Source organism: Wyeomyia smithii, chromosome 2 (assembly GCF_029784165.1).
Source record: "Wyeomyia smithii strain HCP4-BCI-WySm-NY-G18 chromosome 2, ASM2978416v1, whole genome shotgun sequence".
NCBI classification, from domain to species: domain Eukaryota; kingdom Metazoa; phylum Arthropoda; class Insecta; order Diptera; family Culicidae; genus Wyeomyia; species Wyeomyia smithii.
In genome coordinates this window covers 164,719,825-164,747,111 of record NC_073695.1, presented here as the reverse complement: position 1 = coordinate 164,747,111, position 27,287 = coordinate 164,719,825, and the positions used below count along the sequence as shown (strand labels likewise).

The 27,287-nt window shown below is 39.6% G+C and overlaps 1 protein-coding gene across 9 annotated transcripts in view; it reads right to left on the bottom strand.

Annotated features, from left to right (window-relative positions):
• Nucleotides 1-27,287, bottom strand: part of LOC129720821 (phosphatidylinositol-binding clathrin assembly protein LAP) — a 79,300-nt gene that overhangs the window by 29,823 nt on the left and 22,190 nt on the right. For 7 of the 9 annotated variants that reach the window (XM_055672619.1, XM_055672624.1, XM_055672623.1 and 4 more), the window contains 4 exons: nucleotides 25,270-25,494; nucleotides 25,012-25,205; nucleotides 24,817-24,953; nucleotides 22,780-22,948 (listed from right to left, as the gene is read on the bottom strand). In XM_055672619.1, coding sequence (XP_055528594.1) covers nucleotides 22,780-22,948; nucleotides 24,817-24,953; nucleotides 25,012-25,205; nucleotides 25,270-25,494 — 725 coding nt within the window. The remainder of the gene's footprint in view (nucleotides 1-22,779; nucleotides 22,949-24,816; nucleotides 24,954-25,011; nucleotides 25,206-25,269; nucleotides 25,495-27,287) is intronic. The other 2 variants (XM_055672621.1, XM_055672628.1) reach the window with 1 other exon arrangement.

Genomic DNA, 27,287 nt, shown 5'->3' with positions numbered 1-27,287 from the left:
ATATATATATATATATATATATATATATATATATATATATATATATATATGTATTGGCAGAGCTGTATGCCACCACGGGTCGGTATTTGGCGATTACCGTAGGCCACGGAAGTGCTCACTGCAAGCAACTGCAAGTCCCGGACCATCAGCGAGAGCTAGCCTAGGTTGTGGTGAGACTCAGGCATTGGGCCGCCGAATTCTCGCAAAAGCCACATTATCCGGAAGCAGCTCTGACGGAGCGAATAGTGCCGCTCCCACCACCCAAATGCACTAATTCGCCCATTGGGATTGATGCCAGTAAGTTCCCAATTACGGCAACTGGTCGCAACGTCATATGATAAGAGTCGGATTTTGTTTTCGTACTACGATTCTGGGCTGGCACCTGCGCCGAGCTCCCTTAGTAAGGTCGTGTGACAACGGCTTGAAACGGCGAGACAACAACCGGTGCAGGGGTCTCCGTCCCGTAAAACCTGGCAGGCCTTCCAGTACGTTCCAAATTCATTGCCCGGTGGGAACCGGGCAGGAGTGGGATCAGATGTCCTTTCCTGACTTGCGCCGGTCGGGGGTGTCATAGTTGCTCATATAGCGCTATGGCAGCCGCCCCTAGCCATGGCCTCACTGCTTCGGCATAGACTACCATGGGACCAGATAGGCGACCACTCCAGTATGGATAAGGATAGCGGCTGGAAGGGGGACCCACTTAACAAAAATGAACAATGAAAATAATGAAGATCAACAATTGGGCGCAGATGGGTTGAAAAACCCGTTTGCACGAGGAGGCATCCAGAGGTCTCCGCCGAGAAAGGCGGAGATGGATGCAGTAAAGGACGCCTGCGAAGACGGCAAAGGCAGTACGCCTACCGGATCGACGCAAGACATCGCAGTGGCTGGTCCACTGTTGATAAAGGCGGTCGGAAGACAGCGAGACACGCTACCGAAGGTAGTAGCGCTGTCGGAGCAGCTCGATGCCATAATCGAGTTTGCGAAAAGTCGCACCAACACGACGAAGTACCTGAAGCAGGCTCTCTACATGCTTCGGTCCTCCGTCGATGCTGCGAAGAAGGAGCACGCCGAGCTCAAGGCAAGAGCGGTGGCTGCAGAGAAGAATGCAACGGAGGTGACCGGAAGGGCGACGAAGTCGGTCCAAACGGACACCTGCACGTTTGCAGCGGTTTGCGCTTCCGGGTCAGCCGCAAAAAGAGCAAGGCAGTCTCCGGGGGAAGCACCCGAGAACAGCAAGAAACGGTTGGTTGTGCTAAGCCCGCGAGACAGCACACCAACGGCCTCCAAGTCCGCCGAAAAGTCTGCCGAAGTGGCAGCTACGGGAAACCCTTGGGTTACCGTGGGAGGAAGGAAGCGCCAAAAAGACAGCAAGCGCAACGACGAGAAGGCGACAAATCGTCCAAAAATGGGAAAGAAGGCGCGAAGCAGGGGCGACGCCCTCATACTCAAGACGGATGGGTCCAAGTACTCCGAAGTCTTGAAGAAAATGAGAGGCGAAACCCAGCTCAAGGATCTGGGAGCGGATGTGCGGACCATCCGCCGTTCTCGCACCGGCGAGATGATCCTTGAGCTTCGTAAGGATGCTAAAAACAAGGGCGCTGCCTACAAGACGGTAGCCGAGCAGGTCCTCGGGAAAGATGTGCAAATTCGGGCACTCACCTCAGAGGTGACTCTCCAGCTCAAAAACCTGGATGAAATCACCGAGAGGTGCGATATTGCACAGGCCCTCAAGGAGAAGTGCGGAGTGGAAGTAGCCACTGAGGTAATTCGCCTCCGGAAGGGTCCAGCGGGGACCCAGGTGGCCACTTTCCGGCTTGAATCGGCCGATGCAACTCTGGCCCTGAAGTTGGCTGGTCAGTATGTCCCCTGAGCATACTCCAGCAGCCGGACGTTTGCTTCAGGTGTTTCGAGGGAGGATAGGAGCCAGTTATGTAGGCGTTGTGGTGGTGCTGGCCATAAAGCTAAAGACTGCGGGGAGCCTCCCAAGTGCTTGGTATGTACTGGAAAACGGGACGCCAAGCACTTTATGGGAGGACCACGGTGCCCAGCCGGTAAGGCGGCCACGAAACCACGGGCGTGAGGGTGACACAATTGAACCTGAACCATTGCTATGCGGCACAGCAGCTGCTATACCAAGCAGCGTCTGAGTCGCGGTCGGACATCGCAATCGTATCGGACCCCTACTGCATCCCTCCCGGAAACGGTAATTGGGTTGCAGATAAGTCCAGTACGGCGGCCATATGCACGACCAGCAAGTTCCCGGTTCAGGAGGTTGTGTCAACCTCAAATGAAGGATACGCGGTTGCCAAGGTGGACGGAGTGTTCTACTGCAGTTGTTATGCTCCGCCGCGTTGGTCTATCGAAAGGTTCACCCAGATGGTCGATTTGTTATCTATGGAGCTGACGGGACTAACACCCTTAGTAGTGGCGGGCGACTTCAACGCTTGGGCTGTTGAGTGGGGAAGCCGCCGCACGAGCCGGAGGGGTCATATCTTGTTGGAAGCTTTGGCAAAGCTCAACCTAGATCTGGCCAACGTTGGAACCAAGTGTACATTCAGCAGAAATGGTGCGGAGTCGATCATCGACGTGACGTTCTCCAGCCCAGGACTGATCGTGAACTGGAGGGTAGACGATGGCTACACCTATAGTGACCACCAGTCGGTCTGCTATAGCGTAGTCCAGAACGTGAGGCGGCAGGCGACGGGTAGAGCCAATACTCCGACCGTCCGCGGGTGGAAGACATCGCATTTCGATGCCGAGGTATTTGCAGAAGCAATGAGAAGAGAGCGCGAGGGGGGCAGTTGGCTCCGCCCGAGTGCTGACCAATTAGTTGCCACATTATCGCGGGCGTGCGACGCCACCATGCCTAGGACCCGCCAACCTAGGAATGGTAAGTCACCGGTATACTGGTGGACCGACGCGATAGCGGACCTCCGTAGCGCGTGCCTCCGTGCAAGACGGATGTTGCAACGTGCACGTACCGATGCACAGAGGGTAGAGCGCCGTGTAGTATTCGGATCTGCAAGATCGGCGCTTAAAAGTGCGATAAAGGCGAGCAAAAGGGCCTGCTTCGATAGGCTATGCGCGAGTGCCAATACGAATCCGTGGGGCAACGCCTACAGAGTCGTAATGGCGAAGACCAAAGGCGTGTTGGCGCCTGCAGAACGATCACCAGCGATGCTGGAGCGTATCATCGAGGGACTCTTTCCACGACACGAGCCAAATCCTTGGCCTCCGGTTGCTGAGTCTCACGTCCGACGTTCCAGTATCTCAGACACAGACCAGGGATGGTCGGCCAACCTGCCGGGCATCCAATCCGTGAGAGACGGCAGCCGTGCAGAGGTTGTGGAGGAGGTAAGGGTTACGAATGAGGAACTCATCGTGATCGCCAACTCCCTAAAGGTGAGCAAGGCACCGGGACCGGATGGAATCCCGAACTTGGCCATCAGGACGGCCATGAAAGTGGCCCCCGATCTATTTCGAGCAGTCATGCAGAAGTGCCTGGATGACTGCCTCTTTCCGGACAGGTGGAAGCGACAGAGATTGGTGCTGTTGCCGAAGGCTGGGAAACCGCCAGGGGACCCATCGGCATACAGACCTATCTGTCTGCTGGACACTACGGGCAAGGTGCTTGAGAGGATTATCCTCAACAGACTGGTGAAGTACACAGAGGGTGTAAACGGTCTGGCAAGTAACCAGTTCGGCTTCCGGAAAGGTAGATCCACGCTGGATGCTATTCTCTCCGTCACCAAGACGGCAGAGGTAGCACTCCAGCGTAAGAGTTGGGGCATTCGCTATTGCGCAATCGTCACGCTTGACGTGAAGAATGCATTCAATAGCGCCAGTTGGGACTCCATAGCGCTCGCGCTTAGGAGCGTCCACGTACCGGTGTCGTTGTACAAGATTTTGGAAAATTATTTCCAGAATCGGGTACTAGTTTACAACACGGAGGAGGGTCAGAAGTGCGTCCCAATCACCGCAGGGGTACCGCAAGGTTCCATCCTGGGCCCGGTGTTGTGGAATGTCATGTATGACGGGGTGTTGAAACTAAAGTTCCCTGTAGGGGTTGTGATCGTCGGCTTCGCAGACGACATCACGCTAGAGGCCTACGGCGAGTCGATCGAAGAGGTCGAGTTGACGGCCGCGCACTGCATACGCAAGGTCGAAGACTGGATGCACTCTAGGAAACTGGAGTTAGCGCACCATAAAACGGAGGTTACGGTTGTGAACAACCGCAAATTAGAGCAACAGGCGGTGGTCAGAGTCGGTGACTGCACCATTACCTCAAGGCGTTCCTTGAAGCTCTTGGGGGTTATGGTTGACGATAAGCTCACATTTAAGAGTCACGTCGACTATGCCTGTAAGAGGGCTTCAACGGCCGCTGCAGGACTATCTCGAATGATGTCCAATAGCTCAGCGGTATATGGCAGCAAGCGTAAACTTCTCGCCAGAGTGGTTTCGTCCATACTTAGGTATGGTGGGCCAGCGTGGTCCAAAGCGTTAGGTACCAACAGTCATCGTCGTAAACTGGAAAGTACCTACAGGCTCATGTGCCTGAGGGTTGTGAGCGCGTACCGTACAGTGTAATACGACGCAATCTGCGTCCTGTCCGGCATGATGCCTATCAGCATAGCCATTAAGGAGGACGTAGAATGCTTCGATCAACGTGACACAAGGGGTATACGAGGCACCAGAAGGTCATTCTCGATGATCAGATGGCAGCAGGAATGGTCCAATTCCGTAAAGGGTAGATGGACGCATCGACTTATTCCGGACGTATCCGGATGGGTCGGGAGGCGCCATGGAGAAGTTAACTTTCACTTGACACAGATTCTGTCAGGTCATGGTTGCTTCAGGCAGTATCTACACAGATTCGGGCATGCGGGGTCCCCCATGTGTCCCGAGTGCGCGGATGCGGAAGAAACTGCTGAGCATGTCTTCTTCGTGTGCCCTCGTTTTGTGCATGCGCGGAGCGACATGATGGTAGTGAGCGGGCAAGACACCACTCCGGACAACCTAGTTCGGAGGATGTGTAAAGACCCAAACATTTGGAGGGCGGTTTGTACAGCCGCCTCTCAAATAGTTTTAGAATTGCAAAACAGGCGACAGGTTGACCACCGACACGCCAGTGCTAGCTAACGGCCAGTCTCCAGGTTAGTTAGCTAAGTTAGCAATGATACCTAAAGAACCAAGAGGGTGCACAGAGCACAAAAGCCGCTCCCCGAAGCAATACCTAGCGGTGGTCCCGGGGAGTATTATGGGCTGGAGACTGGAGGGGTTTTAGTGGGTCCGGTCACTGATTCAAACCAACCCCACACTCCCTGAGGTTGGTCACCTCAGGGGTTTGGATGCAAATTTCCCCTCCACCTGAAACAAAACAATATATATATATATATATATATATATATATATATATATATATATATATATATATATATATATATATATATATATATATATATATATATATATATATATATATATATATATATATATATATATATATATATATATATATATATATATATATATATATATATATATATATATATATATATATATATATATATATATATATACATATATATATATATATATATATATATATATATATATATATATATATATATATATGTATATACACATATATATATATATATATATATATATATATATATATATATATATATATATATATATATATATATATATATATATATATATATATATAAATATAAATATATATATATATATATATATATATATATATATATATATATATATATATATATATATATATAAGTTAACAACGCAACTAACTTCGCACCTCAACGCACCACGTGCAGCAGCGTCAGCGGAAGCAACCAAAGCCCGGCTGGAAGTATGTCGATTGGCAACAACCCGTTAACGTGACCGGCACCTGTTCTGCTTTCATCAGCAAAGGTGCAGACTTCGACCACCGAACCATCGCCACATGGACAGACTTCGACCACCGAACCATCGCCACATGGAGACACTACCAGGAATGCGAGGTCAGCAGATTAACCAAGTGTGTAGGGCCAGAACAATTAAAATTATCCTCAATAAAGTCAGTCTAGTTTTAGCAGTGAAGTCGTGTAGTTATTTTTTAAAAACGTATCCGTAGCATAAAGTAAGTTAAGTGGCGCAGTCGGCGCGGATTTTAAAAAACGCAGTTCTACCATCCGCAACTTAGCGTCCGCGAGTGAATATCGCGTGATTTGTGTTGGAGACAGTGTTAAAAATCCGCCGAACCAGAAAGCGAGAGAATATCGCTAATTATAAGGTAAGCGTAGTTTAAGTTTCTGAATATTAAAAATAAAAACAAAGAAATTAGTGTCGTGAATGCAAGTTATTAATAAAAAGGTTAAACGTATAAAAATACAGTGTTGCGGAAACAAGCAATTAGGAAGTTTATCGTTTTTAAGAAAAGAAAAATACAGTGCCGTAAATCCAATAAATTAAGAATTTAATATCTCGAGAAGTTTTAACGTACGAAGAAATATAGTGCCGCGATTAAAATAAATTAAGAAGTTCTCTAACGTACCAAATAACGTGCGTCGCGAACGATAAATTAACAAAAAGTTTTAAAATAATTTGAATAGATTGACGAAGTTAAGATTAACATAAAAAAGTTTACGTGCTTATGAAACGCACGAATAAATTCGACGACAACAGAAACATGTCGGAAATGCAAATGGAACAATTTCAGCGGGAACTGAATGTTCTTGCTCAAAAACTGCATGAGAAAGAACAGCAGCTTTCTCATTTAACTCATCAGGGGCAAAACCAAGTCTCCCAAATGCAAGCACAGTTGCAAGAAGTGCTGCAGAAGCTGGAGAATCGCGAGCAAGAAATTGCTCAATTACAAATTCAGATGGCTGAGACGCCAGAACTGCACGATACCACACCCGAGATAAAAATGATTTCGCGTGCGGCAGAGTGCCTGACATTATAAAAGGCCTCCCGCAATACTCGGGCTGTGCTCATCAATTGAGCACTTGGACTCAATCAGTAGAACGAATCCTGAACCATTTCGATTCTCTCAAAACCACAGACATCTACCAATTGTGGCTTCAAGAAATTCGTAATAAGATCGTTGGTGAGGCTGGCGATATGTTAGCATCTAATGGGATACCATTGGATTGGCCAAGCATCAAAGCACAGCTTACTCTGTTATACGGAGATAAGTGCGAATTATCAACTCTTTTGCAAAAATTATTCTCGCTCAAACAAGAACGATTTTCTGTGAATGACTTTTACTCTAGCATTAGGGACTGCTTTACCGGTATCTCAACGCACATTCAGACTAGCCAAGAATGGGAGAAACCGGCGGAAATTGTGCGTTTTGTGGACAAACTATGCTTAGAAAAATTTATTGATGGTCTAGACGAACCATATGCAACACATGTCGGGCTAATGCAGCCAACCACGCTAAATCAAGCTTTTCAGCATGCGATAGAAAAAGCGAATAAAATCGCTAGAAAAACTGGCATTTATGACGTTGGCAAAAATCAACCGAAACCTGTGTTAACTCCAAGAAATATGTTTCTCAACAATAATTCTCGACCACCTCCACAACCGAATATTCTCCGACAACCCCAACAACACGTAAAAACTTATCAGACTTTTCCCCAATATAGACCACAATTTAATAAGCCAATGCTAAACCAAGGAAACCCACGACCAATAAATGATTTTCAACCATACCGACAGTTCAACCCCCAACCAAATCGCCAATCATATTTTCCACCAAATAACCAGCAGCAACAATATTTTCAACAAAACAACTCACAACAGCCATTCCACTCACCAAAATTCCAACCCAATTTCCCACCTTATCGCACACCACAACCAAATCCCATACCAAGAGCCGAGCCAATGGATGTTGACAGATCTCTCCGTTCAAGAAACATAAACTATATGAACCGCCCTAACTATCAAGTGGTGGAAGACGACCAGAATGAGCATAATGAGTACAATCAGTACAACGACTATAATTACTACCATAGCCAATATTCTGATAGCCAATATCCCGATGTGACCGAAAATTCAACCCAAGACGCTGACGCAATTCCAGACCATCAAACAGAACCAAATGGAAATACAGACGTAACAGAAGACGACTTAAATTTTCATCTGGACACCGCAACTCAGCTAGCAACATAAATAACTTCATTCCATATGTAGAAATAGGAACGTCTAAGGGAAAACTTAAATTTTGAATCGATACTGGTGCAAACAAAAACTACATCAGTACAAATCACGTCAATTTAAATAGATGCAGAATCACACACCCAGTAAAAGTTCGAAATGTGTCAGGCTCCCACAAAATAGACAAATTTGTAGAATTTAATCCCTTCCCGAACATTCAATCAAACAAGCTGACTTTCAATGTTTTCGATTTTCATCCTTACTTCGACGGACTAATAGGCTACGGAGCTCTTAGACAACTTAAAGCCGAAATTCTCACTAGCTCTAACGAATTAAAACTAGGAACCACAAAAATAACTATGTTAAAAAAATATCCATCCTCAACAAGAATCCAATTAAATGCACATGAAACGAAACCTATAGAATTGCAAGTTCTTAAAAACTTTGGTGATTTTCTTTTATCCAAAAATTATATACTACAAAACAAAATTCTTCTTCATTCCGGCATATACACAGCCGAAAATTCGAAAGCTACCATTATGATTTCTAATCTAGCAAATAATCCTGTCGAATTGAATCTGCCCGCCGTCGAAATCGATATTAATAACTATGAAACCGGCTATTCCTCCCCAAATGAACCCAATCCCGACGAAACCAGACTTTTCGAACAATTACGCCTCGACCATTTGAATACCGAAGAGAAGAAAAATCTTACCAAATTGATTGCTCAATACCAATCCATTTTCCATTTGAAACCAAGAACGTTAAGTTTTACTAATGCCGTGAAACACAGTATTGAAACCCAAGACAATATGCCAATCCACTCAAAAAGTTATCGCTACCCCTATCACCTCCGAGACGAAGTACAAAAACAGATAAGAGAGATGCTTGATCAAGGAATCATCAGACCCTCAAATTCTCCATGGTCATCTCCTATATGGGTAGTGCCAAAAAAAGCAGACGCATCAGGACAAAAGAAATGGCGACTTGTAGTAAACTGTAGACGACAAATACCCAATGCCTAACATCACCGAAATACTTGATAAACTCGGTAGATGTAATTATTTTTCAACTCTCGATCTCACTTCTGGGTTCCACCACATCGAAGTCGAAACAAAAGATATACCGAAAACCGCATTTTCGGTAGATCATGGGAAATATGAATACGTTAGAATGCCTTTTGGATTAAAAAACGCACCATCTACCTTTCAAAGAGTGATGGACAACGTTTCAAGAGAATTAATTGGAACCGTTTGCCTTGTGTATATGGATGATATAATCATCTTCTCTACCTCACTCCAGGAACACCTTCTTAATCTTAAAAAAGTCTTTGACGCACTACAGAAATTTAATCTTCAAGTGCAACTTGATAAGTCAGAATTCTTGAGAAAGGAAGTAGCTTTTCTTGGACATGTTGTCACGTCCGAAGGAGTGAAGCCAAACCCCGATAAAATCATAGCCATAAAAAACTGGCCATTACCAAAGTCCGAAACAGAACTTAGAGGATTTTTAGGTACTATCGGATATTACAGGAGATTTATCAAGGACTTTGCAAAAATCGTAAAACCACTTACGACCCAACTGCGCAAAGGCGAGGAAATTAAACATTCCGAAGATTTCATTATGACCTTCAATAAATGTAAAACACTACTAACAAGTAGCCACGTTTTACAATACCCCGATTTCAGCAAACCGTTTATTCTAACAACGGATGCTAGCAATTTCGCTATAGGTGCCGTATTATCGCAAGGACCTATAGGCAAAGATAGACCCGTTACTTTCGCTTCAAGGACTCTGACGAGGACGGAGGAGAAATATTCAGTAATAGAAAAGGAATTACTTGCTATCTTCTGGGCCTGCAAATATTTTAGACCCTATTTGTTTGGAAAAAAATTCACCCTATTTACCGATCACAAACCGTTGACCTACATATTTAGCCTCAAAGATCCAAATGACAAAATGATTAGATGGCGCCTCCGCCTAGAAGAATTCGATTATGAGGTGAAATATCGCCCCGGTAAGCAAAACATCGTAGCCGACGGACTGTCCCGTATTAAAACAAGTGAGTTGAATGCTAATGAACTCGAAAATTCGTCCGACGACGCTACTTGCCATTCAGCCGATACGGACGACGGTGAGTTTATAAGTATGACATTGCACCCTATTAACTACTTTTCAAACCAACTGATTTTAAAAACCGGACCGGAAGATAAAACCGAATACGAACAAGTGTTTCCCAGAGTTCATAGAAGAATAGTGACACGTGCTAATTTCTCAGTTGCTATAATTTATAATATTTTCAAGGAATATTTAGATCCAAAAAGAGTAAACTGCATAATGTGCGACGAAACAATAATTAATACACTGCAAATAGTTTATCGCAATTATTTTAGCAGATGTAAAACATTTCGCATCAAAATAAGTCAGAAAATTTTAACTGATCAACGAACCGCGGAAGAACAGAATGACGTTATCGAAAGAATTCATACTCGCGCACATAGAGGTATTCCAGAAAATTTAGCCCAATTATGCAGAGAATATTATTTTCCAAATATGAAGAAAAGCGTCAGAAGATTTGTTCTGCTTTGCGAAACTTGTCGGTGCGAGAAGTATGAACGACGACCTTATAAACCTACTTTGGCCGAAACTCCACTGCCGAAACAACCTCTAGACATTGTACATGTTGACATCTTCATATGCCAACCTAATATCTTTTTATCAGCAGTAGATAAACTTTCGAAATACGGTATCTTGATCGCTATCAAGTCCAGATCAATACCCGACATTCGCTCTGGATTTACTAAACTTATTTCCACTTTTGGGCTCCCTAAACTCATCGTGACCGATAATGAACCAGCGATGAAATCGGTAGAAGTTCGAGGCATGCTTCACGATTCTGGTGTCGAAGTTTATTACACACCTTCTAATAAAAGTGAAGTTAACGGTATTGTTGAAAGGTTCCATTCGACAATAAGCGAAATCTATCGCTGCGTACGTGAAAAGCACGAAGAGTTATCCCAAAAAGAAACTTTCCGATTAAGCGTAGGCTATTATAATAACACGATTCATTCTAGCACAGGACTAAAGCCAAGAGAGGTGTTCTACGGACTAAGGGACGGGGAAGATCGACCACTGGATGCTGCGAAAATTTCAGAAAATAGCCGAAAGGTTTACGACGAAGCAATGCTGGCGCTACAGAAAAAACAATCGAAGGACCTTCAGTGGCACAACAAAAACCGAGAGGTTGAACCATGCTTGCAACCCGACGAGACTGTGTATGTGGCACGGCAAGGAATCAAAAGTAAAACCAAAGCAAAGTTCAAACCTTATAAAGTAGTCCACGACTACAGGAAGACCTTCCAGGATAACGCCAGAAGAAAGATCCACAAATCGAAAATTAGAAGAAAGCAAAAAGCCTGAATGTCCATCCATAATCACACTTTATCTTTTCTCATTATAGATGTTCAACTTCATCCTCCTACTCATCGGACTAGTACAAACCACTCGGACCGAGGTGGTTCTGACTGACTTGACAAGACATCCAGGGATAGTGGCATTCCAGGAACGCGAGGCAAAAATTATCCAAAATCATCATTTACACTTACACGTCATCAAACTAGAGACATTTCAAAGTTGCATAGATAATCTGAAATACACTTTGAAATCTCTCGAATACAGCGACAAAGCTGGAGAATTCCAAGAAATCCTGCAAATAAGAATGAATGGATTATTGGAATCCTTTAGCAAATTACAACCCATTAGACGACATCGACGCGGACTGTTTAACCCACTCGGCTCATTCATAAAACTACTCTCAGGTAACATGGATAACGACGACTTACAAGACATCTACAAAACCTTGAACGAACACGAAACTAAAACTAACGAACTGGTACGTAACAACGAAAGACAAATACGCATTAACAACGACTTTCAGACAAAAATTAATGCAGTAATAGAGCACGTAAATGCTCAGCAAATACTAGTCATGAAAGAAATCTCTGCTCTCAAAAACCATCTTTCGAACGACAGTAATTTATTGTTCAGACAATTATTTCATAAATTGTTATTTAGCATCGATACATTAGAAAGACAAACAAGAGAAATATTCGAAAATGTCCAAATGTCAAAACTAGGGATATTACCAACAGCCATGTTGTCAGGAAACGAAACTTTTTTTATACTTAAACTTCTAGAAGAGCAAGAGATAGTAATAACAAACCTAGACCAAGTTTTTGAATACTTAGAAGTACACACATTACACAATGGAACTCACATAATTTTTGCTATCCAAATTCCAAAATTTCTCGAAGGCAAATTCAATTATGTACTATTTGAAGATATACCAGAAAACAACAAAATTCAAAATAGCAATAGTTGGTAAAAATACAACTTACGTTTTAGAAAAAGAGTGTCAGATAGTAGAGCAGTACAGGGTGTGTACGAGAAAAGACCTCCTGGACATCAACGACGATCAATGCATTGCTAATGCACTTCAAGGCACCGAAGCAGCCTGCGATTATAAGGAGATCGAAGGCAGAGCAGAAGTCCGACAGATAAACAGTCACACGGTAATTATCAAAAATGCAATAGAGCCGATCAATATAATTTCAGACGAATGCAGCCTAAGCACGAGAAGTATCACTGGAACTGTTATGGTGACTTTCGAAAGGTGCTCTCTGGTCATTAACGGCACGCTGTATAAGGCCGAGGAGACTATGAGCGAACATAAGTTGACCTTAATCCCAATGTTCGGAATAACCTTCCGAGAAACCTCTATACAGAAAGAAGTTGACGTGCACAAATTAAACCTAATGCACATTACGAATCTCAACCACGTCCAACAACTAAAATTACATCAGGAAACCTTCCAAAAGCTATCATTCGGAGGTTTCATTCTGGTTTTATCAATATTAACAATTTTAGCGAAACGTTTATGCAAAACATCCAATCGTAAAACAACTATAGTCACAACCACCTGCGAAGAGGCCCGGTTTCCTCCGGTTTTCATCTCTACAGCCAAAGACAAATCTTATGGAGATTCGGGACTAATCTTTTCAAGGGATGGAAAAGTTAACAACGCAACTAACTTCGCACCTCAACGCACCACGTGCAGCAGCGTCAGCAGAAGCAACCAAAGCCCGGCTGGAAGTATGTCGATTGGCAACAACCCGTTAACGTGACCGGCACCTGTTCTGCTTTCATCAGCAAAGGTGCAGACTTCGACCACCGAACCATCGCCACATGGACAGACTTCGACCATCGAACCATCGCCACATGGAGACACTACCAGGAATGCGAGGTCAGCAGATTAAGATCTGAATCCTTTGAAGTGTCTTCTTCCTGGTTGCACAACAAGTTGTCCAGATGAGTACTGCATATAACATTGCTGGCCTAAAAATTTGTTTGTAAATTAACAGTTTATCCTTGAGACAAAGTCTAGAATTCCTGTTGATAAGAGGATATAAACATTTGATATACTTATTGCACTTTGACTGGATATTTTCAATGTGCTCCTTGAAAGTAAGTTTCTTATCATAAATAAGCCCTTAGTATTTAACATGATCAGACCAATTTAAGACCACACCGTTCATCTTAATAACGTGGTTATGGGAGGGTTTGAGAAATAAAACTTTTGGCTTATGAGGAAAAATAATTACCTGTTTTTTTTTTTTTGAAGCATTAGGAGAAATCTTCCATTTCTGCAAGTATGAAGAAAATATATCTAAACTTTTTTGTAGCCGACTGCATATTACACGAAGGCTTTTTCCTTTTGCGGAAATGCTTGTATCGTTACAAAACAGAGATTTCTCACAACCTGGTGGTAAATCAGGAAGATCAGAAGTAAAAATGTTATATAAGATTGGGCCCAAGATACTCCCCTGAGGCACACCAGCTCTAACAGGCAATCTATTAGATTTACCATTGAGATAGCTAACCTGAAGAGTGCGGTCAGTTAAATAACTTAGTATCATTTTTGTGAGGTAAAGCGGAAAACTGAAATTTGACATTTTAGCTATTAAACCTTAATGCAAAACACTGTCGAATGCCTTTTCTATATCTAGAAGAGCAGCTCCAGTCGAATAGCCCTCAGATTTATTAGTTCGAATCATATTTGTTACTCTAAGTAACTGATGAGTAGTGGAATGCCCATGGCGAAAACCAAACTGCTCATTTGCAAAAATTGAGTTCTCATTAATATGTGTTATCATTTTATTAAGAATTATTCTTTCAAAAAGTTTGCTAATAGAGGAAAGTAAACTAATTGGTCGATAACTTGATGCCTCAGCTGGATTCTTTTCGGGTTTTAAAATTGGAGTGATTTTGGAATTTCTCCATTTCGTAGGAAAATGTGCTAGTGCAAAGCCTCTGTTAAAATTTTTTACCAAGAAATTTGAAGAGTTTTCGGGAAGTCTTTTGATGAGGATATAGAAAATCACATCATCTCCTGGTGCTTTCATGTTTTTGAATTTTTTGAGAATAGTTCGCACCTCATTCAAGTTTGTTTCCAATACCTCTTCAGAAAGAACTTCTTGAGTGGTGATCTGATCATACTTTTGGTTTACTTTATTTTCAAAAGGACTTACTACGTTCAAATTGGAGTTATGAACACTATCAAACTGTTGAGCAAGTTTTTGAGATTTTTTTTTCATTCGTTAGAAAAATGCAATCACCATTTTCAAGGACTGGAATGGGCTTCGAAGGTTTCTTAAGAACCTTCGAAAACTTCCAGAAAGGTTTTGGAGAAGGTTTTAGTTGTTCAACTTCTCTCATGAAATTCCCATTTCGCAAAAGAGTGAATCTATGTTTAATTTCCTTTTGTAATTCTTGAAAATAATTTTCAAAGCAGGATCACGAGATCTTTGGTATTGACGTCTCCGTATGTTCTTCGAACGTATAAGAAGTTGAAGTTCACTGTCAATAATTGGTGCATTAAATTTCGCTCGAGCCTTAGGAACTGATAAATTCCGGGCATTGAGTATTAAGCTGCTAAAATTATCTAATGCTCTGTCAACGTCAGCACTATTTTGTAAACTAACATCATCATTCAAATTTTCTTCGATCGTAGAACGATATCTATCCCAATTAGTCTTGTGATAATTTAACACAGATTTAGTGGGATTTAAAATAGGTTCATGGGAAATAGAAAATGTTATGGGAAGATGATCAGAATCAGGGTCAGCATGAGTTAATAAATCACTGCATGAATGACTTTGATTTGTTAGTACCAAATCAATTGTAGATGGATTCCTAATAGAAGAATAACATGTAGGACCATTTGGAAATAAAACTGAATAAAATCCAGCCGAGCAATCATTAAACAATATTTTTCCATTTGAATTGCTTTGAGCATTATTCCAAGACCGATGTTTCGCATTAAAATCACCGATGATTAAAAATTTAGATTTATTTCTTGTGAGTTTTTGCAAATCTCCCTTGAAATAATTTTTTCGCTCACTAGTGCATCGAAAAGGCAAATACACTGCGGCTATAAATAAAATGCCAATACTTGTTTCAATTTCAATTCTCGATAACTTTTGTTTCAAGATGGGGTAAAACACGATGTTTTTTTCGACGGTGGATAACTATTGCAACTCCACCACCGGCAACATCAATTCTATCAAACCTATGAACCATATAATTTGGGTTCTTTTTTAGTTTAATATTTGGCTTTAAAAGCGTTTCAGTCACAACTGCAATATGCACATAGTGGACTGTTAACAAATTGAAAAATTCATCCTCTTTCTCTTTTAAAGAGCGAGCATTCCAATTCAGAAACTTTACAGCATTATTTAAAATCATTGCTGAATTTCAATTTCATAACAATATTAGTTGTAAATTTAATACCTTCTTGAACTGCCTCGTACATCGAGTTACAGTTCAACAAAACGGACATTAACTGCAGCATGGATTGTTGTAGGTATTCAATCTTCTCGGGAGTTGGACTACCTAAATCAATACTGGCTGACTTTTCAGCACCAAACACGAATGGTTTGTTACTGTTTGAATTTGAAATATTACCTGAAAGGACACTGGCATATGTCTGAACAGGATTATTTGTCTGAAATTTGTTATCTGAATTTAAATTATTACCTACAGACACACCTGCTAATGAAAGTGCTGGTGATGCCTGAACAGTATTGAAAGTCTTTTGTATACCCACATTGACAACAGGTTGTTTAGAATTCCTACGTTGTCTGGAAGCAATAATTTTTGACCTTACAGGACAATTAAAGAAATCAGATTTGTTATTTCCCCCACAATTTACACATTTGAAACTATTAGTGGTCTCTTTCACGGGGCAGATATCTTTCGTGTGATTAGTGTCACCACAAATCATACATTTTGCTGCCATATGGCAGTTTCGAGTTCCATGACCATAGGCTTGACAATTCCGACATTGCGTAAGATTAGGGATTCCTCCATGTCTCTTGAAATTTTCCCACTTTATTCGCACGTTCAATAAAACACGTGCTTTTTCCAAACATTTCAAATTATGTACTTTGGTACGATCAAAATGTACTAAGTAATTTTCCTGGTGTATTCCAGTTTGATTAATTTTGGCATTTGCCTTTCGTTTCATCAAAATTACTTGGTTGAGGGAAAACCAAGTGATTCTGACAAACAATCTTTAATTTCATCAATAGTTTGATCATTTGAAAGACCTTTCAAAACAGCCTTAAACGGTCTCTCGTTTTTGGCATCAAAAAAATAAAATTTATACATCTTTTCAGTCAAATACTGTAAAAGATGTTTATGGCCATCAAAAGATTCGGCCAAAATACGAATTTCGCCTTGGCGGCCAATTTGAAAATTAACTTTCACATCCGACAGAAATGATGAATGTTCTGATCGAAATGCTTTGAAATTTGCTACAAATACCACATTAGGTGGAACTTTAACCTTCTTCATAACCGATTTATGCTCAATATGAGAAGTTTGAAATTCTTGATCCCCAACGGAAAAAAGAATATCATACCTGTTAGTCGAAATTTCAGTGTCACTTGGAGGAGATGCCTCACGTTTCCTTGAAGCCGCATCAAAGCGAGCTTTTTTATTTTTTTCCAGGCATAACTGGAAAACTTCACTACACTTTCACTTCACTATAGAATTTAAGTAGAAATATCTCAAACCAAATTTACTCACTAAACACTCGTTAACGTTAAAAACAAATTTATTACTTTGCGTTTCAACAGGTAGTCTTTTAAAAAGATTGCCTGTTGAAAGCGAAAAACAAAATTTTAATATCTCTCGGTAGTCTAAGACTTAGCCTCGAGCTGTTGGTAAAATGCGACCGTACTGTAGGACAGTTCAAGTCGATCTGAGTCTAGAACGCCAATTATTTTTCCGGATGGTCGCCCGTAATCGTAGACCAAAAAAACAGCATACCAGGAATTGTAGTACTCATACAATTGTAGTACTCATACTAATTGTGTACTCATACAATGCTGTAGTACAGCATACATACAATTGTAGTACTCAAGTCGTTCATAGAAGATAATGGAATTCAATTTTTGTTTTTTTTTTTTCTGGGAGCCTTCACACCACCCTCAACGATTCTTAATCCTGTCGTATAAAAGCACTGAATACAGCAAAGGAAACGGCGAAAACAACCCCTAGGATAGGGTAGGTGAAATTTGACTTGCCCACTCTTATAATATCGATAATAACCACTAATGCGAGAAACAGGCGATAATATCGATGTCTGAATTTTATCGATAATTATCGATAAGTTTCCTTTCACTACTCGAGATTTTATCAAACAAATCAGCGGTTCTCAACCTTTCTTTTTCCGCGTACCCCTTGGCGATATTTTGCATATCGATTGTACCCCCTGGCTTGGAATTTTCTCAGAATGAGAGAGAGATAGTGGTAGATCATGTTGTGGTAGTCTAGTTCAGGTTTCAAATTGAGCAATGGTTTGTTTGATTGCTACAGTCATGTTTTAGGAACAAGATTGAATAGAAAATAAAGTATTATAAAGAAAAATTACTTTGTCCGCCATTACTGATTTTTCTTTCGCGTACCCCCTGAAGGCTTTCGAGTACCCCCAGGGGTACGCGTAGCCCAGGTTGAGAACCGCTGAAACAAATGAAACGAAATTTGGCATGGGGAGGTTCTGGTAGCGAGAAATATGTTTATGATAGTTCGACAGCCCTCCCTTTTCTGGAAGAAAGTTATTGGAGGCAAGGAATGTTTCTATGATGGTTTGACACACTTACTTTAAAGGCCGAGGGCTGGAAAACAGCCGAAAGTGACCGAATGACACCCAATATGGATATTTCCGGAACCAGAATGATGCTCAGAAGCCAGAAATCGACTCCACGTGTCATTTTGAAATCCAAGATTATGTCCTTCCGTTTCTGGTAACAGCCAGTGACAAAATGCTACAAAATATGGATGTTTCCATAATCATGTTGATGCACGGAAGCCAAAAATCGACCACAGACGCCATTTTGAAATCCAAAATGGTGACTTCCGGTTTCTGGCAAACAACCAAAAATGACTGAATACCACTCAATACGTGTATAAAAATCCTACACATGCCATTGTGAAATCCAAGTAGACGACTTCCTGTTTCTGAATATCAGCTGAAAATTACCGAATACTATCCAATATGGGAATTACCAGAATCGGGGTGATGTACGAAAACTAAAAGGCAAGGATGTTCTCATTTCGATACAACCAATCATTTCAAACGATTTGTCTTTTGAGTTTAAAAGTATCCAATGTCTGCTTCGTTATGCATTTGCAGACTATAACCAAATCGCAAGGTCCATTTCGCAAGGTCAAAACGATTTCAAACATTCTAAGTTGATTCCAAATACATTCAAATGTTTTTAACATGGGAGTACGTCTTAATTTTCTATATTGGTATGCATTCTGCAAAATTGGAAACGAAACTGGCAAATTGAATTGATGGAAAACAATAACCAATATATTGTTGGATATGTTGGATAAAATGTTAAACATTTTTTGTAATACGCTAAAATCATCATCACGCGAACAATGAACCAATTACTAGCACAGACGACATGAATAGACACCAACCATTCCGTGATATTCTCTGTATCAATATCCAAAAATTTCACAGAGTCTTCCCGTCCCACCAGGTCGATTTATGTTTGCTTCCATTAACCTAGACTAATTTGATGTCTCGAAGGTGAAGGTTTTTCGAAAAGTTTGAGACAACCCCTGTTCTTGAACAATTTCTAAACCTGTTGTTAGAGCGAATTATAAATGATGTCTTGAAAGAAAACATGCTGGTAAAAGTAACAGTACCGTAGAGTATATCGTCAGTTGAATTTAATACTGGCACAACTCAATATTTTGCAATTTTGAGTTATTGATAGCAAACGATGCCAAATACTACAAAGTTTCATCTCACAAAGACCCATTTCATAATTCACAATAATTCCAGAGTCTTTAAATTTGAATTTTTCACGAAAATGAGAAAGAAAATTTGGACGCAAATTTTCAAACGCGTATTTCTTGAAACTATGAATATTGAGTTGTGCCAGTATTGAATTCAACTGACGATATGTAGAGCAGAGCACCACCAGTTTCTCGTCGTCTATCATTGCAGCGGGCACGACTTCTATTCGCGTGCAATCAAAACTGCAATGCTGCTACTGATGGTGATTGAAAATTTATCTCATGAATATGATGACCGAAAAAAACATAAATTACTCAACAAAAATTAAACATTTTTGCAACGGTTATACGTTATTTTCATTAATCGTGACCGACATAATATCGAACGGGTAAGTTCCTAAAAATATAAAATTATAGAAGAGTGAGAGCCGGCAAGTGCTTATGATTCATGTCCATTTACTAAGATCTATTCAGAGTCTTTTTTTCACATTTCAACATTGTTAGATATTTTTTTATTTTAAACTTCACAAATAAAATAATATACTTATATTAGCTGTCTTCGTTGTACAACCAACAACTAACAAAAAACAAAAATAAATCTTTTTAAACTTCGTTCTAATTTTTAGATGTTGTTTGCACAAAAAAAAAACACTACAGGCACAACATCACCAAGTTGAAATGAAGTTTTGTTGAGTGTAAATAAAGATATTTAAAAAAAAATAAAGGGGAGGTTGAGAATTAGAATACGTAAATCACTAAGCAAACGAATTTATTGTGTCTGTAATTACAGTAATTACACGTGGGACACGTCACCATTTCATACAAATCTAGGGCTGTATACCTCGTCGTATTTTTCAGTCGAAATCTGCCTAATAGCAGCTTGATAACACAGTGCAACAATTTTTTTGCCTTGGCTTCTATGCATGATTTTTTGATGAAGTTTGATGCGAAAATAAATTTCCCCGAGTTTGAACTTATTTAAACTTCGAGGGCAAGAATGGCGCCATTTAATTTTTGAGAAACCGGAAATTTTCGATGTTTTTTCGACGCCATTTTGTTTTAAGACCAAATATTAAAATTCTAAGAATTTGTCCACATATTAGCATCTTCTTAGGGGCCATCCACATTCCACGTAGACAGATTTTTAACGATTCTGAACCCCCCCCCCTCTCTCCCTCCGTGGACAACTACCCCTGTAAATTCTAAAAATTTTGTATGGACCATGGACATAACACATAACCCCCCCCCCCCTCCCCCCAAAGGTGTCCACGTGGAATGTGGATGGCCCCTTACCCATTTTAAAAAAAAAACAGATCTTAAATCGGACAAAAACTGAGCTCAAAACGGTGATTCTACGGAACCGGTTTCGGCATGGTTTGAGCACAGATATAACACTTCAAACAAATTTTCCATGAAACCATCGTTTGGATGAAACCAGTACTTTACGAAAGTAATACTAGCACCATCAGCTGCTATGTTCGCGCTGCGTCTCATATTCCAACATCACCGCTAGCGTACGTTCTTGTGTCAAATTGGGAACTACAAAATATGTATGAGATTGCATGACAGCGCCCCAGACAGAGTTATCGTGCGATGATTTTTATTCGAAATGATCTTTTTTTTTGTGACGATGGAGCTAGGTTCCAGCGTTACGTCTGATAGTCTGTGGTTTTAGTATATTTTACAATGCAAAATAATATCGCGTATGTGGAGCAATAATGGTAATGCGCTAATATCTGAAAGTGGTAGTTAAATTATATCTTATATTGAGTAAAAAAAGTCTTAGAAATCGATGGGTATGTGTCTGATCTACTTAAAATGTCAGCAACATGTCGATTTTGCTCAAATTCCCCTACAATACTAAAATAGGTTTATCTCGACGTTAAATTAACTTAATTGAAATCTGTTCATTGTAATATCAAGAATGTAAGAGATGCTCAAAGATACAATAACAATTTGTCTTCACATAATCCTTCCCCTTTTTAAATTATACATAGAAACCAAGGCAGAACAAAAGTCAGTTGCACTGTGTAAGCTGTTAATCAACAAAATTGTTTGTTGGGTCAAGTTTCTCAACCATTTCCAAGGTAAAAAAACATTATCAGAGAATTGTTTCTCATTTTTAGAAGTGGTCTGCAATATTTATAAGCTTTTCTGAAATTCATTATCAAGTAATTCAAAATTTTACAACTATCACGCGATGTTAAACATCGTATTTAATTCCAATATTTTTGTAGGTACATTTTTCCATAAATAATTTGACGACTAACATTGTTTTAGCTGCAAATAGTTATAGTGTAAGCAATGGTTACATGAAGGAAATGATCAAGGTGCAGGAGAACTGTGATAAAGCTAAATTCAGCTATATCATTCTTTCACTTCCAGTGGTGCAGCCTTGAAGAACAAACGATTCAAAAGCTCTATGGCCTTTGGGCAACTTATCAGATTCAGGCAAAAACTGGCGATCAGTACAAACGTGTACGATTTTCATTGCGATATAGTTTCTGAAAAGTTATTTGAAATTTTAGACTAACCGAGAGCAATGCTATTCTACACACGACAGTGTCTAACTTATGTGACCCGTACGGTTGATTGATTTACATGTAAAAACATAAATTTTAGAAATCTACAGATACATTTTACTAAAGATTAAAGATTTTGAGATACAATTCCTCAAAAATTTCACCTCCTTAAACATATACGTGTCTTTGTAAGATAAAGCTTGGGTCTGAATGGCTGAAATGTCTGTAGAGAAGCCATGTGTCTTCCTGTCGAAAATAAAAGTCCACGCTCGTTTCAGGTCTCAATCATTCCAGGGCGAATTCAGTGTACACTGCACACTGAGGTTCTTCAAATATAGCAAATATTGTTATCAGGAATACGTTGACCTCTTTGAACCATTTTACAAGCACTAGATAGGAACAAAAATGACAAAATTTGTTTCATTTAGACTTCAAAGTTTTGTTAAAAAAAATGAACAAAACCCCAAGACATCTATTTGTGACGCTTGCAAAACGATAACCGTAATACCATTTTATATATTGAATGAAAGCTACTGTAGCTGACTACAACAATAAATGCAACGAAAACGTAGGCTTTGACGATAATGTATCAGAAAATAACAATAACAATTTGCAGTAAATCCTCAAAAATACCGCTTTTTCAATCTCAAGGTTTAAATGTTTCGACTTTGAAAATAATAATATATTTAGTTCAACAGCAACTTACCTTATACTGGTTCATTACTGCTTCCTCTTCCGCTAGAGCTTGAGCTTTGAGACTCTCATCAATAGCGCCATTCGATGGATTATCGAATTTCGTAGAAGCGGCAGCGGTTCCAAAAGAAGAACTAGTAGAAGATAGGGCTGTCACTCCACTCTTTACGTTCTTTTGATTGCTATTTTTAGTTGCAGTGATAGTATGCAGTATATGGAGATATAGAAATAGACAGAAAGGGAAGGAGACAGCGGTACGGGTGTGTGTGCAGGTGTCAATGCCGTTTATAAATATGTGGTTGCGGTTTGGAACAATAAATCGTAGATGATCAAACATGTCGATGGTGCAGAGGTACGTGTTTTTTTATTTTAACATAGGTTCAACATAAAGGGTTGAAATTGTTAACAAATTATTTTAAACGAAATGAAAAAGAGAAAGTAAAGATAATAAAATGATTAATGCCTGACGCTCTGAAAAACATACTGAAAAGACACTAAAAACTAAGACCAGTTACGATTTAAAACCAGAAATTCACCATTTCATTTCATTTTCTTCCAATTCATAACGTCCACGCTTTTCTAAGCAAATTATGCAAAAAACCAGATTGATCAAAACTTTTATTTCAGTTTTTTACGAGTTGTATTCGTAGGATCGCAACGTTTGCCTCGTAATTGTTAATTGTTAAATAATAAAAATAATTTGGTTGCAAATTCTATGTCCAATAGATGTTTTAGGTAGTACCTCCAAGACCCATTTTCATCCTAACCGAAACAATGACAATAATAAAGTCAACTGCATTACCAAATTGCACTTGTACGACAGGGCTGAGATCATTCAACAGAAAACAGATGGGCATATGTATTTCGAATATTTAAAAATTCAAACATCATCTGAAGATGATAAATATGTGATTGCGTGTTTTGGAATAACACATATAATATTCATGGTTATTCTGAAAACAGTCAGTTTGCCTGCACTAAAGTTCCTTTTAAAATTTTCGGTTGCATATTACGAGAGTCACTTCACGGTGAAATCGAAGTGAAGTGAATGCAACCCTATTATAGGACTCACGTAAGTGAGAAAAATGTCGCGAAGTGACATCTACTGTGAAATCTGGGTTATTATTAGTGTCATATCACTGAAGTGAAGACGGAAAAAGTGACATTCCGCATGGAATTACTTCACGATTTGAACTATTACTTCATTTTGAACGGCGAAATGATTTCACAAAGATGGGATAAATCTCGATCGATTGATTTGTAATATAATGATAAAATGTATTGAATTTATTTTTCATTAACAAGGAGAATGAGAAACAGATAAATTTTCTTATCCCCAACGAAAACTCATTGCAAAAAGTACATAGCAAAGATGGATATGACGGTTGATGAAAAATAAATTGGCTTAGATGCCAAATGTCCTTCAAATACACAGAACGTCAAGATCTGATGTTATCTCAAAAAAGTTTTCCGAAAAAAATCGACTTTCTGGGACTTGGAATTTATTTTTAGCTGGAAATCTCATTTCACTTATCCTATTCTCATTTGCACTTCACTGTCAATCTCACTTCACGGGGCTAATTTTTGTCCCCTCATTTTAGGTGGAATCGGGAATAGGTCTCTCGGTAACACTTTTTATCACAGGCAAATTTTCACCATACTAGTACCTAAACTTCTTTAACAGAAACTTTTTGGTAAAGTTAACTCGGAACATCGTGCTTAGCGTCATATCCATAATTTACTATATGAACCAAACATTAAAAGAGCCTTAGCTTCAAAATGGTTTCGTGATTGTTATATTGGAGCGGAGTTTTCATATCCAAGTGCAACCAACCATTTTACGGCAAAACATCATTTCTTGAGATGCAACCAGTAACTGAAACAAAATTTGTATACAATTTGGTTCGCATTGGCTAATTTTCTATGGTTACAATTCGTCCTCTGATCATGAAATAATAGCGAAAATATATTTAAAATAGCAAAATAAAGACTGGTATAAAATATTTTCGATGGCTGGTATAATACATTTTTTGTTAGAGAAACTACTCACTTAGCTGTTTGGGTTGGTGTATTTGCAGCAGAACCTTTCTTGCCTTCCAGCGTTGCTAAATGCTGTTCTAAAGCATCCAGCAGAGAACTTGGGGCTTTAGTCAAATCTGGTAGATCTCCTTTATCGATGCCAACGTTCTACAAAATATACCGTCATAATATACAATCTATAAACAAACCATAGCCAGACACCAACCTCTGCCACCTTAAGAAACTCTCCAACACGATCCATGCGAGTGAGAAATTTTTTGTACAAGTCCAATGCGTCTCGACACTGCTTTTTATTCATATCAAAATACTTTTCGAGTAAATTAATAATTCCGTCATTGTAACAGGCAAACAACCGTATCAAATCCCTAAACAATAACATAAAACACATATTGATAACACCTGTTGAAATAAATATCAGATTCATTATTTAATTTATATTGAACAAAACCCATAAAATAAATACCATTTGTTAAATCATTAGCCGTGCAATCAAACTCAAGCAACGAGTCCAGCTGTGCTTGGAGAACCGGCAATGTTTTCAACAATTTGTCAGCATTCATAACTCGAAGAGATCCTTCTTCTTTTCCTCGTTTCAGCTTACAAAAATCAAATGCGACAGTTCGATAAGAGAGTGCCTTTTCGTTCAAATATTTGGCATATCTTCGAATAAAGGGGGACATATCATATCCTAAAAAACATTGAGAGTCGACAAATACATACATATTGCTTAAGCATGAAGTATTTATAATAGCTATAAGTGTTATTCATTTTCCTGATAAAATTATTTGACGTAACATTAGATTAAAAAAAAAAACAATTACTAGACAGAACAGAAAGTTTGCTCTTTTTTATTGTCACTACTTTTATACAACATCACATTCGCTACTATTGTACCAATCCACCGACTCCCAGCGAGCCGTTTCACATCCAGGACTTCTACTAACAAGAGATGGTCGGGTTTGATGTTTTTCAAACCCGTACCCGACCCAAACCCGATTTTTTTTCGGTCGTAACCCGAGCCCGACCCGAACCCGAAGCTTTTTTTTCGTTCAAACCCGAACCCAAAAGTTTTATTTCCATGAAACCGGAACCCGACCCGAACCCGAAATTGTGAAACCCGAACCCGACCCGAACCCCAGATTTCATAGATTTTATAGTCGGGTTTCGGGTTTTCATACCCAAACTCGACCTTTTTTCACCAAGCACGACCCGTACCCGACACTTTCAAAAATTTTCAAACCCGAGCCCGACCCGAGCCCGTGCCTGTATCCTTCTGCGCAAAATCAATTCCCTTTTCGCACCATTAGCGCAAAGCAACATGCGAGGCAAGCTCGCGAGACGAGCTCACGAGATTTTGCACGCAAGCTGTCTCAAGTACGCGTCGCCCATGCACCGCACTCGTTAAGTTGAGAGACGAGGTATCTTCGTGTACGTCGCAAAAAATTCCCATGTGACGAGACATGGCTCGTACGAATGGTAAGTTTTCTCGCTCGCACGCTGCACACAGCACGAAGCGACCAAATGAGAAACGAGACTTGCAGCGCAAAGCACACTGTCTCTTCTTTGTGCGAGCGAGATTTCAGGAAGTCTGGTCTAAACAGAGTTTGAGATAAAGTAAGTTAAAAACACTAAAAAATTTATGCACACTAGCAGCACATTGAAGAAAAATTCCGAACTAAACTGTTAACCAACCAAAAACTTTTGATCTTTTGAGTAACTTTGCTGAAAATCTCAACTCTCTAAATAATGGGATTATTGAACTAAACGAATTCGAAACGCTCAAAGTTACATGCACACTAGCGCTACGTAGCGGCTGAATTCCACACTATACTGTCCACCAATTACAAGCCCTTGACCTCCTTAACAACTTTGCTGAAGACCACAACTATTTAGGTTTCCAGAATCAAAAGATAGAGTTACATAAATCTGGCCATTTTGAGTGATGCTAAACTTTTCGGGATGTTGCAATATTCAAACTGGGTGTTGCAATACTCAGTGAAGCGATTCCAAACTTATGACGGGTAGTGTATATATATATATATATATATATATATATATATATATATATATATATATATATATATATATATATATATATATATATATATATATATATATATATATATATATATATATATATATATATATATATATATATATATATATATATATATATATATATATATATATATATATATATATATATATATATATATATATATATATATATATATATATATATATATATATATATAAATATATATATATATATATATATATATATATATATATATATATATATATATATATATATATATATATATATATATATATATATTAGGGTGGGGAATCGTTATATGGAAAAAACGATACTTGATAGCAGAAGGCCAGAACCAAGTTTTTTCTGTTCTTTTTGGGGCCCCAAACAATCCTAAATTTATCGAAAGTCGATTGGTTTTGTCTCCGCTTGGCGCATTGCAT